Genomic DNA, 15,401 nt, shown 5'->3' on the forward strand with positions numbered 1-15,401 from the left:
AGACGGGTGGAGTTGTATATAGCATTGTGTTCTGTTTGAGTTTAATTAGTGTTTGGTAGTGTGTGGATTCTTTAAGTGTATGGGATCACAGGAGTGTATAATAGGGTAACTTCGGCTGTATCAAATGGACACCGGGCACTAGGACCCTGAGGAGTCAGGCTGCGAAAAACAGGATCACAGCCGGCAATTTCAAAACACATATTGCAATTTCAAAGCAGTAGCCGCTACCATCGGCCAAATGGCTCCTTTCCATTTTTTTGATGGATTGCAGGAAGTGTGGATAGCGAGGTGAAGGCGAGGAGGTGTTTCTGTTTTGTCTTGCAGATGGGTCGCCCAGCTGTATGGGTGATGGCGATGATGTGCCTCAGGATGTGCATGGCGCGTCGTGGGGACACGAAGGAATCCATGGTGTACGGGTGCTCTGGGGGCAGGGCACCCCTCGTAACGACCGGGCAAGGGAACCCAGTAGCGGATAGCCAGGCCGGATACTCCCATAAGGGGAGATGGCCTGGATGGCTGGGGTTAGACTCGACCAGGTTCTCCAGCCACAGGAGCTTCAATTACGGGGAAGCATCCGTACCCTGTGCAGAGATACAGGTGGCAACCGACCGGGTTAGGGTGACTGAGGGCAGGCGGGTGTGCTTGTCCTGTGAAGGGAATGTTTCTTTGGGGAGATGGTGGTGGCTCAGGAAACTGAGTCCGAACATGAGGAATCGATCCTCGGACTGGGAAAGACTGGACAGTGACACCTACCGGACCATCACGGGGTCACCAGGAGGGATCACTGTATGTTGGGAGAAGTGGTGGGCTTACGACCAGAGACTGTATTTGTGCCTATGGGGGTCTGCCAAGGTATGTCCAGTAGGGGCATCGACCACCTTCATGAGGTGGTGGCAGGACTCCGGAAGCGGGATGAATTGGGACCGCAGGGGGCAAGCGTGTGTGACTCCCAGGACGGGGATGACAGTGAAAGCTACCGAACTGCTGGTTCAGGTAAAGAAGCCTACCCAGTACCGGTGAATTGTGGGAAGTCCAACCATACAATTATGGGGGTGGTCGTGAGAATCCCAGTCATGGGAACCTCGGCACGACCAGCTGAGTGGAGAATGTGGGAGTCATTCATGGGTCCGCCGAGGCTAGGCCTCAGTGTGGGTTCAGGACTGTTGGGGCAGAGCCTATAAATTGCACCGTGGAGGCGATGGCCACAGGCCATATCCCTCCACAGGTGGCATATATAGGAAGTGGGACGTACTGTGTCACCACCAGTGCCCAGCGGTATCAGCACAGACCACGGCAGTGGTGCCCGGTACCGCACAGCAGCTTCTGCTTTAAACCCAGGGCAGAAGTCCATGTGGCACAACAGCGAATATTGCCCATCCCGGAACCTTCCATAGAACCATAGAAAATTACAGCTCAGAAACAGGCCTTTTGGCCCTTCTTGTCTGTGCCGAACCATTTTATGCCTAGTCCCACTGACCTGCACTTGGACCATATCCCTCCACACCCCTCTCATCCATGAACCCGTCCAAGTTTTTCTTAAATGTTAAAAGTGACCCCGCATTTACCACTTTATCCGGCAGTTCATTCCACACTCCCACCACTCTCTGTGTGAAGAAGCCCCCCCTAATATTCCCTTTAAACTTTTCTCCTTTCACCCTTAACCCATGCCCTCTAGTTTTTTTCTCCCCTAGACTCAGCGGAAAAAGCCTGCTTGCATTCACTCTATCTATACCCATCAAAATCTTATACTTCCTCGGTTCACTTCTCGGTATGTGAAAACGTAACAAATTTACATCAATATGTGGCCCATTTTGGGTATGATATTCCCCCAGTCAAAAAGAAATTAAAGAAGTTGCTGGCAGCAGGGGAGCTGTCACATAAACACTTCTTCTCCCTGGAGCAAAAGATGCTGGATATCGCCAGGGAAATTGAGAACATTAAATCTCCAAATTGGTGGGACCTGGAATCCTGGATTGTAGTTCCAGCCTGGGTCCGCATCATTTCCCATTTACTTATTGTCTGCCAGATGATAATTGTCGTGAATCTGTTGTTCACAAATTGTAAATTTAGAAGACGGAGAAGGACGGCCAAGCTACAACAACTAATGAATCGAGCGGCCAGGTGCAGCCAGAACAAAGTCCCGTTATTGTGACACAGCCGTATCCCATGATCTTTTTGTATATAAGTTATGTTCCCTACGTTTTAAGGAACTGTTGTTATGTATCAATGCGTGATTTTTTTTGTTCTTGTCTGTATACTGTTTTTGTCTGTAATTGATGTGCTTTGAGGGTTTAGTTTAGTGATTAAGGGGACCTTCGGGGTTCATAACTTTGCAGGTTGGCAAAGGGGTGCTCACAGACCTGGAGGCTGGAGGAGTTGCCCATCAACTGTTTTAAATCGATACAGTCCGAGCGAGTCCGGATGTATCGTAGGGGCATCTGTAAGTTTCAGGGCAATCCTCCATATTTTAAAAGGACTCAGGAGAAACCTGACAGTTTAAAAGTGGCCAACTCTGGCTGCTGGCTGATAAAAATCCCCCAGAAGGCTCAGCAGGACAAACATAACCTGTCTGTGGACTGTGCTAAGAAAACAAGGTCTGAGCCCCCTGAATATGCAAGTGGCCAAAAAGGCAGACACACCAGTGATCTCATCATCAGAAGGACAAAGGACAGTAAACAGACCAGCACGAAGTCAATGGCCACAGAAATCGGCCCATCCACAGAAGACATTGAACTAACGACCCACGGGGGCGGGGGGTGGGGGGTGGTGTGGCGGTCAAGGCAGTTCCAGCCTTTTGTGTGTGGACTTGACTAAATTAAACTGAAACTGCCGGTGATCGAAAGCCCCATTGTCCTTGAAAATCACCTACGGGGGCAGGGAAGGTGGTTTGTTAAATTGAGCTGAGAGTCAAACAAGCAGGACCAAGCTCTCTTCCAGAATCGCAAGCTGAGAAGCAGACAAGCAGGACCGAGCTCTCTTGCAGAGGTGAAGACCAACAGCAGCCTGGTTTCGACCCTGCACTAAGACATTGAAGCCGACCACAAAGGAACCCCTTTTAGAATTGCGAGTATCCCAGCCAACCTTGCGAAGCTCCCGAGGATAGGATAGAGGTTGAGGCAAGGGGAGGGGTGGTGTATTGTAATTTTAATGTTCAGTAACCTTGTTTTGAACTGTGTAAAGTAAGATTTTACATTGTACCCGTTAGCATTTCTCCCATAGTGATAGTATAAAGTATAAGTTTTATTCATGTGTGGTGGGGTATTGGAGAGGTTGATTTTATTGTTAAATAAATCACTAAGTTTTGAAACTCGTTTGGAGTTCGTCTTGCCTCTTGTTCTCTCATCAGCGCACTCTGACAAGGTCACAGTTTCAATATCCCTTACCATCAATCCAGAGTCTAGAACCGAGGGTGATCTGAGCGATTCGAACCCGCTCACTCAAGGGAGACTGCCGTCAGGAGATAAAAAGGACAGAGTCTCTCTGTTCTCTCTCTTGGAGACCTACTCGAGTGGAGTGGGTGCAGGGTGGCCGTTGTCCCACCGACAAGGGAGAGAATCACTCAGGCCTTGGTGGCGGTTTTGGGATGGCTGTGTGATATAAGTATCAGGTTACCGGTCAGGTATAAACGGTGAGCCTGGTTCAGCGCTCTCTCCTGCGGAGTTCCCCCAGTGCAGCATTCCCCGGCCTTTGAAATTTCAAGGCCTGTAAGAGAGAGACACTCACAGCTATTGGCAGACCCCCAAATACCGGCCTGTAAATGGAGTAAAAAGAAAGATCCCGCTACACATCCATGGCTAATAGGGCCAATATCTCCATTAATAATTTCTGGCTTCATATCTCCCTAAATAGACAACACCATCTTATTGTTTGTTTTATGTCCTCTGAGGGACATGAATGAAAAATGAAGACTGCAATGTCAGATACAGTACAGGAAGAGGAATAGAAGAGGAATTGCATCTAAGTGTGCCAAAGGAAAATATCAGAATCTAATTAGGTGTTTCAGGTCAATGCAAGCTTGGATATGCAAACAAGGAATTTAATAAGGAAAAAACAATTGGTTTTACAGAGTCCAGGCACTGTCCAAGTAATCTTCCTGTCTGTTGAAATGAAACATATTCACCTACCCCATTCTCATCCACGCGATTGAGCAGTGTTGCATCAGTTTGTAATAATACTTCCATTGTCTGAGTATATCCTCCAAAGGCAGCATAATGTAAACTTGTCCAACACTTGTAATCCCTTCAAAGATTAAAATGAAAAACTAGCTTTGGAAAATCCATTGGCTGAATTTATATCCATCAAACACATTGACCTTAATATTTACAGGGAGGATGCAGGTGAGGCTGAGAATGCTGAATTCCTGCAATTTTTAAATGGCAGGGCACCATTAATATACCTTGTGGCTCTACTTCCTGCTCACCAGCTAGCAAAGTAGACAGCCTGGCCAGAGGATAGGAAGCAATGTCAGTGGCAGGAGATCATATCCCTGAAAGTTGGCACCCAGGTTGATAGGGTTGTTAAGAAGGCGTACGGAGTGTTAGCTTTTATTGGTAGAGTGATGCACGTCAATCGAACACAAGACACAAGGCTTCGGTAACTGAAGGCTTTTATTGCCTAACAATGGAACTACTAGAACATAAGTACACCACTCCAGACTGACGAGGTCCCGCCCGAGCAGGGGGTCTTATACCTCTCCCAGGAGGCGGAGCCCGACTGGGATGTGCCACAACAGTAACAACCACAGGTGTATTAATCCCACAGTGTAAACACCCTAGCCCAACAACAACATTAGAACAATCCCACAGTGTGAACACCCTAGCCCAACAACAACATTAGAACAACCCCACAGTGGGAACCAACGATGGTTCACCACATAGAGGGATTGAATTTTGGAGCCAGGAGGTCATGTTGCAGCTCTACAAAACTCTGGTGCGGCCGCAGTTGGAGTATTGCGTACAGTTCTGGTCCCCACATTATAGGAAGGATGTGGAAGCATTGGAAAGGGTGCAGAGGAGATTTACTCGGATGTTGCCTGGTATGGTGGGAAGGTCTTATGAGGAAAGGCTGAGGGACTTGAGGTTATTTTCGTGAGAGAGAAGAAGGTTAAGAGGTGACTTAATAGAGGCATACAAGATGATCAGAGGATTAGATAGGGTGGATAGTGAGAGCCTTTTTCCTTGGATGGTGATAGCTAGCATGAGGGGACATAGCTTTAAATTGAGGGGTGATAGATATAGGACAGGTGTCAGAGGTAGGTTCTTCACTCAGAGAGTAGTAAGGGCGTGGAATGCCCTGCCTGCAACAGTAGTGGACTCACCAACATTGAGGGCATTTAAATGGTCATTGGATAAACATATGGATGATATTGGAATAGTGTAGGTTAGATGGACTTTAGATTGGTTTCACTGGTCGGCGCAACATAGAGGGCCGAAGGGCCTGTACTGCGCTGTAATGTTCTATGTTCTATGTTCATAGTCAGTGACCATTGCAGATGGTCCTGAAATTGGGGATGGGGGGGGTGGGTGGGGGGTTGGGCAATTGGTTGAGAGTGTGGGGAGTTCCAGTCAGAAATTGGGAAGCAGGAAGCTCAACACTAATCAGGAAGTTCCAATTCGTGATCAGGAGTTGAGAAGACCTGTGATTTGGGGGGTCTGGAGAGTAAAGTTTGGATTTGGGGAGACTAGTGGCTTCCTTAGGTACTGAGGGAGACACTCCTGCACCTCTTGGCCCACCAAGCTGAAAGAGGAACTCAAATTAATTTTTAACCAATTGAATTGTCGGAGCCATTGCAAATATTTTAGCAACTGGCTTTTGCCTCCATGATGGGTCATTTGGACAGGCCAATACCTTGCATAGTAAAAATAGTGAAGGGTGGGATCCACAAATTTGACTTTTAAGCCCCACGCGCCAATTGTCTCCTGCCCATCATGGGGGATATCAAACCATTTTGTTAGAACACAAGATCATTACTTTAAGTTACTTTCTTCCTGACAATAGAAAGCAATCTATTCCTCGGCAGACATTTCTTAGAGTTCAGTAAAGAAAAAGTAAATAAATGATAGGCCCTTCAGTGACCCTTTCTTAAAGTAGGAAATGGTTGCATGCCCAAGCTACAAACAAATAAATAACAGTGAACAACCAGAAAGGTAGCAATAATTCATGCAAAATTATTCTTGGTGCACATACCGCAACAAGAGCGCTCCTTTTCTGAGAAGCAGTTGAACCACCTTGGTGTGCCCGTTCTGTACCGCCAGATGTAGTGGTGTCATTCCTTTTTCATCTCCTTCATTCAGCAATTTTGTCTCATTTATGTTCTGCAGCAGTAGCTTGCATGTATTGAGTCGGCCATATCTGTGATAAAAAAATAAATTGGTTCCCATTTCCAGCACATTAAATTTAAAATTCTCATCCTTGTGTTTAAACCCTTCATGAACTTGCCCAATCCTATGTACTTTTATTCATTTATGGGATGCGGTCTGCGCTGGCTATGCCAGCATCTATTGCCCATTCTTAATTTCTCTTGGAAAGGTAGTGGTGGTTACCTTCTTGAACCATTGCAGTCCATGTGGTTTAGGTACACAGTGGTTTTGGGGAAGAAGTTCCAGGTTTTGACCCAGCAACAGTGAAAGAATAGCGATATATTTCCAAGTCAGGATGGTGAGTGACTTGGAGGGGAAATTCCAGGTAATGGTGCTCCCACATTTCTGTTGCTCTCGTCCTTCTTGATGGTAGCAGTCATTAATTTGGGAGGTGCTGCTGAAGGAGCCTTGGTGAATTCCTTGAGGTATCTGGTGGATTGCTATAGGGGTCAGTGCTGGGGCTTCAACTATTTAGAATATATGTTAATGACTTGGCTGAAAGGAGTGAGTGTATTGCAGCTAAATTTGTTGATGATACAAAGATAGGTGGAAAACCAAGTTGTAAGGAGGACAAAAAGAGTCTGCAGAGGAGTATAGATAGGTGAAGTGAGTGGGCTAAAAAATGGCAGATGGAACATAATGTGAGAAAATATGAGATGAAAAATTAGTGGGAAGAATAGAAAAGCAGAATATTATTCAAGGAGAAAAGAACTGCAGAATGCTTCTGTACAGAGGGATCTGGATATCCTTGTATATGAATCACAAAATGTTGGCACGCAAATATAGCAAGTAATTATGCCAAGGACTTGTTTTCTGCCATCCAAAGAATCGGCTGGGAACACATCCATGCCATCTCCGACAGTCCTGCATCCAGCTTATGCTCAAATGACTATTGAACGGCTGCGGGCAGGGCTTCTGATGCGCTATCAATAAGGTGAAAGACTACCGATATGCCAATATAAGTGTAGGCTTTTATTCACAACAGAATCAGGAGCAGATCCCAACAATTAACCGACCTGGACTGAACAAGGGGGAGGAGACAGCCACCTTTATACTAGGTGCTGAGGGGAGGAACCAAACTGGAAGGGGATGTGTCCAGGTATGACAAACACACACAACGGTGGTCCATATAGGACAAAGGCACAACTGAGGTCCACCACATTCACCCCTTCCTTTTAAAAAAACAACACGGGGGTGAAGCGGAAACAATATCACAAGTCCAGACGAACCGGTGGCTTGATCCGTCGTCGCGATCGTCGTAGTGCAGGTCGCAGAGTCGTCCGAGCAGGGAGCGATGTCGGCCCAGGCTCCGTACAGTGAGCGTCGAGAGAAGGCGCTGGGTAGTGTGAAGCGGACCGATCCGTCGTCCCGTCCAGTCATCGGGTACTGCGTGGCGACGGCTCCGGCGACTCAAGCGAGCTGTACATAGGGGCGAGAGGAATGAGCAGTGGCCCTGGTGGCGTATGGGGAACAGTGGGAACCGGAGCTGGGGGGTGGGGGGCCGCAACAAGCTCAGGGCGCACTACATTGGGGACAGGGACTGAGGGAGGAAGAGGCGTAGCAGTCTCCGAATGGACGACACCAGGGACCGTGGGGCGGAAGGACGTGGTGACCTCCGGGGCACCCGCGGGTGCCAAGTCACGGACAGAAACCGTGTCCTCCCGCCCATCAGGGTACGCTACATAAGCATATTGGGGATTAGCATGGAGCAGTTGGACCTCCTCGACCAAGGGATCTGCCTTATGGGTCCGGACATGCTTCCGAAGCAGGACGGGTCCCGGGGACATCAGCCAATCCGGGAGCGAAGTACCCGAGGAGGACTTCCTGGGAAATGAAAACATCCGCTCGTGAGGGGTCGTATTGGTCGCTGTGCACAAGAGTGACCTAATGGAATGTAATGCGTCCGGAAGGACGTCTTGCCAACGGCTGACTGGAAGGCCCCTAGACCGTAACGCTAATAGAACGGCCTTCCAGACGGTTGCGTTCTCCCGCTCTACTTGACCATTGCCCCTGGGGTTATAGCTAGTGGTGCAGCTGGAGGCAACGCCTTTGGCGAGCAGGTACTGCCTCAGCTCGTCACTGATGAAAGAGGACCCACGGTCGCTATGAATATAGGCTGGGAAGCCGAACAGGGTGAAGAGCTTGTTCAGGGTCCGAATCACTGTAGCCGTGGTCATGTCCGAGCAGGGGAAGGCAAAAGGGAAACGTGAGTATTCGTCAATGATATTCAGGAAATAAACATTGCGGTTAGAGGAGGGGAGGGGGCCTTTAAAATCAATGCTAAGGCGCTCGAACGCGCGAGTGGCCTTTACAAGGTGCGCCCTACCTGGCCGGTAGAACTGCGGTTTGCACTCAGCGCAGACCCTGCATTGCCTGGTAATCGTCCGGACTTCCTCAAGGGAGATGGGCAGGTTACGGGACTTGACAAAATGGAAAAATCTGGTGACACCCGGGTGACAGAGGTCGTTATGGAGGGACTGTAGCTGGTCTAGTTGGGCACTGGCACATGATCCATGGGACAGGGCGTCTGGGGTCTCATTGAGCTTCCCGGGCCGGTACATGATGTCATATCTGTAGGTGGAGAGCTCAATCCTCCACCGCAAGATCTTGTCATTCTTAATCTTGCCCTTTTGCCTGGTGTTAAACAGGAAGGCAACTGACCGCTGGTCCGTAATTAAGGTGAATCGTTGGCCCACGAGATAATGGCGCCAGTGCCGGACGGCTTCTACGATGGCCTGGGCCTCCTTCTCGACCGAGGAGTGTCGAATCTCGGGGCCTTGTAAGGTCCGGGAAAAGAAGGCCACCGGACGGCCCCTCTGGTTAAGGGTGGCAGCTAGGGCAAAGTCAGACGCATCACTTTCCACTTGGAATGGGATGGATTCGTCCACAGCGTGCATCGCGGCCTTCGCGATGTCCGCTTTGATGTCATCGAAGGCCCGACAGGCCTCCTCCGCCAGGGGAAAAGAGGTCGATTTTAGGAGCGGACGGGCTTTATCTGCGTAACGGGGAACCCACTGGGCATAATAGGAGAAGAAGCCCAGGCATCCCCTCAGTGCTTTGAGGGTAGTAGGGAGGGGAAGCTGCATAAGGGGACGCATATGGGCTGGGTCAGGACCAAGGACACCATTTTCTATCACGTACCCAAGGATGGCGAGGCGGCGTGTCCGGAAAACACACTTCGCCTCATTGTATGCGAGGTTCAGGAGAGTGGCCGTACGAAGGAATTTTTGTAGGTTGGCATCATGGTCCTGCAGGTCATGGCCGCAGATGGTGACGTTATCCAGATACGGGAAAGTGGCCCGTAGTCCGTGCTGGTCCACCATTTGATCCATGGCCCGTTGGAAGACTGAGACCCCATTGGTGACACCAAAGGGGACTCGGAGGAACTGGTAGAGGCGGCCATCCGCCTCAAAGGCAGTGTATGGGCGATCCTCCGAGCGGATAGGGAGCTGGTGGTAAGCCGATTTCAAATCGATCGTTGAAAAAACCCTATAGTGCGCGATGCGGTTGACTATGTCCGCGATACGGGGAAGAGGATATGCATCTAGTTGGGTACACCTGTTTATGGTCTGGCTGTAGTCAATCACCATGCGGTGTTTCTCCCCCGATTTAACTACGACCACTTGCGCCCTCCAGGGGCTGGTGCTGGCCTGGATAATCCCTTCCTGGAGCAAACGTTGTACCTCGGACCGAATGAAGGCCCGGTCATCTGCACTATAGCGCCTACTCTTGGTGGCTATAGGCCTACAATCCGGGGTGAGGTTATCAAATAACGGGGGGGGGGGTGATCTTGAGGGTCGAGAGACTGCAGGTGGTGCGCGAGGGGCGCTGCCGTGACGGCGCCTTGCAGACGGAGAGCGGGGGATAAGGGCCATCATACTGCAGGATGACGCTTCTATGATGGCTGAGGAAATCTAACCCCAGCAGTACAGCTGCGCAGAGTCGCGGCAGCACGAGGAGCCGAAAACGCTCGTAGACTGTGCCCTGTACCGTCAGCGTCACCAAGCAGCACCCGAGGACCTCCACTGAGTGGGAATTCGAGGCCATGGAGATGGTCTGGCTCCAGGGTCGCACGGGAAGGGCATATTGACGCACTGTGCGAGGGTGTATAAAACTTTCCGTGCTCCCACAGTCAAACAGGCAGTTTTCTGCATAACCATTTACCTTGATCTCCATTATGGACTTGGAGAGTTGATGTGGCTGCGACTGGTCCAGGCAAATCGATGCCACTGTTGAATTAAAGAAGAATCCATCTTCGTCGCCGTCTGATGACGTCACGGATGAAGCTTCCTGCTCAGCTTGCCTTGATGCCAGTCTCAAAGATGGCGACTCCCGCACTTCCGGTGACCGCATCAAAGATGGCGATTCCCGCACTTCCGGTGACCGCATCAAAGATGGCGATTCGCGCGCAGCCGCCGCCTGCATCAAAGATGGCCGCGCCCTCGGAGCACACATGGCTCCACGAGTCTTCAGAAGCGGCTTTGCTCGGCAGACTTTAACAAAGTGGCCTAGCTTACCGCATCCGGAGCAAATCGCGTCCTTTGCCGGGCAGTGACGCCGAGGGTGCTTAGGGAGGCCACAAAAGTAACATTTGGGCCCTGCTGGAGCAGCCGTCGCAGTGGAGCCGTCGGTGGAACGGGATCCAAGGTAAGACCCGATATTATGGGAGGCTACTTCTAACGTTTCAGCCATCGTGGCCGTTTTCCGGAGGTCTAGGTCATCTTGTTCCAGCAGACGCTGCTGGATGTATGTAGACTCAATGCCCGCAACGTAGGCGTCGCGGATCAGATCCCCCGTGTTCTGAGCTGCTGAAACAGCCTTACAGTCGCATGCTCGGGCGAGGACTCGCAGGGCGCGCAGAAATTGGGCGCACGATTCTCCTGGCTGCTGTTTGTGGGTAGTTAGGAGGTGTCTGGCGTAAACCACGTTAGGGCTCTTTCGGAACTGCCCTTTTAGGAGTTCGATAGCGTCCGCGTAAGTAGCAGCGTCCCGGAAGATTCCATAGACAGTTTCGCTTACCCGGGAGCGGAGCACGTGGAGTTTAGCAGCGTTGGTGTCGATGGCCGTAGCGGTGTCGACGAATGCTTCGAAGCAGTCCAACCAATGATCAAATTTATCAGAGGCTCCAACCTCTTGAGGGTCTAATGCTAACTTGTCGGGTTTTAGAAACTGCTCCATACTAGTAACTGTTGTGAATAAAATTGATGCGCTATCAATAAGGCGAAAGACTACCGATATGCCAATATAAGTGTAGGCTTTTATTCACAACAGAATCAGGAGCAGATCCCAACAATTAACCGACCTGGACTGAACAAGGGGAAGGAGACAGCCACCTTTATACTAGGTGCTGAGGGGAGGAACCAAACTGGAAGGGGATGTGTCCAGGTATGACAAACACACAAACGGTGGTCCATATAGGACAAAGGCACAACTGAGGTCCACCACAGCTTCCACAACTCACTTGGGAGGAAGTCCCATGTTAGAGCTGCCGGTCAGTCATATTGACTGGCACCTCTCCAGTCCCTGCAGCAACAGCACTGCAATGAACAGAAGAGAAACTATACTCAAACCTGCCTGAGCCTAAGTGCCAGAGCCAGAGGACAAGACATGTGTAAGAGGTCTCAGGGTGGTAGGGTAGGGAAGGCCTGCAGAGTTGTGAGGGGAGGCAATCAAGATCTCGGGGGGGAAAAAGCTGGGATGGGGAAGGAAGGGTCTTGTGGTCACTGGCATTAAGGGGTGGGGGCTTCTGATGGATCTTTGATGGTACGTTGATTCTTGCTGGCCTTCCCCCACAGAGGTTCAATGTTCCTCCCAGTCTAAAAATTGAGGCTAGGTGAGAAACGGCCCTTAATTGGCCACTTGAGAGTTTCAACTGGGGCCAGGGCAGGCTTCTCATCTGAGGTGTTGCCTACCCCAGCGTAAAATTGCTGTGTGGTCAGGGTGGATGGGAACCCGGAGCGAATTCCATCCCTTTAATTTCACACCCTGCCCCCCCAACTAAAAGCCAGCCAGTGGGGACATGTAAAGTTCAGGCAAATGTTGGTCTTTACTGTAAGGAGGATGGGGTTGAAAAATAGGGAAGTTTTGCTACAACTGTAGAGGGCATTGGTGAAACTGCACTGAGAGTAATATGTACAGTTTCAGTCTCCATATTTAAAGATTAATGTCCTTGCATTAGATGCAGCTCAAAGAAGGTTAATTGGGCTAATTGTTGGGGTGAGGGGTTTGTCTTATAAGGAAAGTTTGAGCAGTTTGGGCCTATACTCATTATAGTTTAGAAGAATGAAAGGTGGTCTCATTTAAATGTATAGGAATTTAAGCGGGCTCAACATGATCGACACTGAGAGAATATTTTTCCTCAAGGGCAATCTAGTATTTGGAGACCCCAGGAAGAATTCTCCAGCTTTTCACGTCCTGCCACCGCTGCCAGAGAGGATGGAGAATTTGACGCTCAACCAAATCTCCATTCAGCAGCGGGACGGGAGAATCCTACTGGCATGAACAGCCAGAGAATCCCACCCAGTTTCAAAATAAGGGGTCTCCCATTTAAGATGGCGACGGGGAGGAATTTCTTCTCTTAGAGAGAGATTTTCTTCTCTCTCCCAGAGTTTGAGGATCATACTAAGGTCTGATCTGGTGATAACAAATGGGGGGAGCGTTTGGGAGGGCATGGGTCACGATGTCGGAGGGGGAGGGAAGTGACAATCTCTCAATGCACTGTGTACTCTTGACATAGTGCACTGAGAGATCAGGACAGATGTGCAATAGTGCCTTTCAGCAGTCATCAGCCATCTTCCCAGCCTGAATAGACTTTGTCCACTCCCCCTTCTGTCGAGAATCATACTTTGCCATTTTTCTAAGCTTCATAAGATGTGATTTTTTTTCTCTCACTGAAAAAACGGGTCGGAAACTTTCCTTCGGGCAGCATGGTGGCACAGAGGTTAGCACTGCTGCCTCACAGTGCCAGGGACCTGGGTTCGATTCCCGGTTTGAGTCACTGCCTGTGCGGAGTCTGCACATCCTCCCCGTGTCTGTGTGGGTTTCCTCCGGGTTCCTCCCACAGTCCAAAAGACATGCTGGTTAGGTGGACTGGCCATGCTAAATTCTCCCTCAGTGTAACCGAACAGGCACCAGAGTATGGTGACTAGAGGATTTTCACTGTAACTTCATCGCAGTTACTTGTGACTAATAAATAAACTTTAAACTTTACAACTTTTCCACACTCGTTCGGCACCGAGAATTTTTTTGGTAAGATTGTCCCCTATATATTTGTATTAATTCTTATTGGCTTACTGAGCTCTACTGTATTAATTATTCATGTATTCACCGGAAGTGATGTTATAAGACCTGAGTGCAGGAAACAGGCAGAGAAGAAGCAGCCATGTAAGAGAACAGACGCTATTAATAAAGCTCTGTTGTTTCTTCTCTGCTCCCTAATGCCATTCTCCAATATACAACAGGTCTCAACTTGTGGATTACCTCCCGAATGTCTGTGAGATGCTGGGGTTATGACTAAAGTGTCCCTCTGAGTTACAGTGGAAGTGCTCGCAAGACACTGATTTTCCTGTTAAGATGTTTCTTATTGCAGTGCAACTGCTGGGCAGTTCAGGGATTGTTTTCCTGGAGTTGGGAGGTTGCTGTGTTTTGGTGATGTGATATGTTGGACTAAGGTTTGATTTCTGCCATAATGAAGTGTTCTCTCTCCTCAGGATTGTCCTGTGTTGTTCATGTAGCTCTGACAGTCTAGTTAGCTGGATAACCTTGTCAAGGGTAAGGTCATCTTTAGCTTGTAGGAGGTCAAAAGGTGAATTGTCTTTGTCTTGGATGAGCTCAGACTTTAAATTGCCATATTCACACCCTTCTGCCACCCTATATTTGATTATTTTAAAAAGTGGTGGGTACAGCTTTAAGAGATGAGAGGCTTTCAAGATGGCACTGCTGATTACTGCTGAGCAAAGGATCTTCCTGCACTTACCTGGATTTTGGCAGACTTTTCAAAATGGCAGTGGTGCACATCTGCCATAAGAAGAAGGGAGCACAGTGGTGATGTAAAAATTCATTCAATGTCGGAACTAATCGGAATGATTCCTGGGATGGCAGGATTGTTGCATGAGGAAATATTGGGCCAATTAGGCCTGTATTCACTGGAATTTAGAAGAATGAGAGGGGATCTCATTGAAACTTGTACAATACTGACGGGGTTGGATAGATTGGATGCAAGGACATTGTTTCCACTGTCTATGGGATCTAGAACAAGGGGTCACAGCCTCAGGATACAGGGTGGGCCATTTAGGACTGAGATGAGCAAAAGTTTCTTCACTCGGAGGGTAGTGAACCTGTAGAATTTTCTGCCACAAAAGGATATGGAGGCCCATGTCCCTGAATGTCTTTAAGAAAGGAATATAAAAGGGGCGATTCTCAAGCAGAGGCTGTTTGATGGGCTCCCCGCTGGGCACCACGGCCTCAGCGAGTCCCGGCCATCAGATTTCTGGCTCCATCAGCTCTGTGCCAGAAATCGGCGTGGAGCTGTATAATTTATTCAAATTTCCATTTCAATATTTACATATAATTAGCGGGCCCGAGACTGCTAGATCCAGGCCTGCTAGCCTCGCTGCCCTGCCTGGAGTGTTTCGCTCCAGCAGGGTTTACAATAGCTCCCCACTTACAGTGAGCTGAGGGCCCGACCCCATTGGAATGAAAGGGGGGCCAACGAGGCCCCCCCCAAAGGGTCAGGGGTAAGTGTAGTGCCCCCAGGCATTGCCAGCCTGGCCCTTGGGCACTGCCCAAGCGGCAAAGTGGTAATGACCAGGGGACACCTTGGTACTGCCCACCGGGCATAGGGCACTGCCAAGGAGCAGGGCTCAATAGGGTGGAGTCTGTGTGGGGGGGGATTGATGGGGTTGGGGTCCTGCTGCCACTCTGCTGAGGGATCAGTGACAGAGGGAGGAAGGTCAGCGATTGGGGCTGGGCATCAAGGTGGGGAGGGGAGTCAGCCTGCCGGGTAGCGGGGGGGGGGGCTCTGGGCTGCGGCGGGGGGGTGGT

At 49.7% G+C, this 15,401-nt stretch overlaps 1 protein-coding gene across 1 annotated transcript in view; it reads right to left on the reverse strand.

Annotated features, from left to right (window-relative positions):
* The window catches only part of trpa1b (transient receptor potential cation channel, subfamily A, member 1b), a 162,923-nt gene that overhangs the window by 89,959 nt on the left and 57,563 nt on the right, over nucleotides 1-15,401 (reverse strand). Inside the window, exons 12-13 of the mRNA XM_078215501.1 lie at nucleotides 6,187-6,351; nucleotides 4,125-4,239 (exon numbers count right to left, since the gene is read on the reverse strand). Of these exons, the coding sequence (XP_078071627.1) occupies nucleotides 4,125-4,239; nucleotides 6,187-6,351 (280 nt within the window). The remainder of the gene's footprint in view (nucleotides 1-4,124; nucleotides 4,240-6,186; nucleotides 6,352-15,401) is intronic.

This window comes from Mustelus asterias, chromosome 7, assembly GCF_964213995.1.
Source record: "Mustelus asterias chromosome 7, sMusAst1.hap1.1, whole genome shotgun sequence".
Classification (NCBI taxonomy): domain Eukaryota; kingdom Metazoa; phylum Chordata; class Chondrichthyes; order Carcharhiniformes; family Triakidae; genus Mustelus; species Mustelus asterias.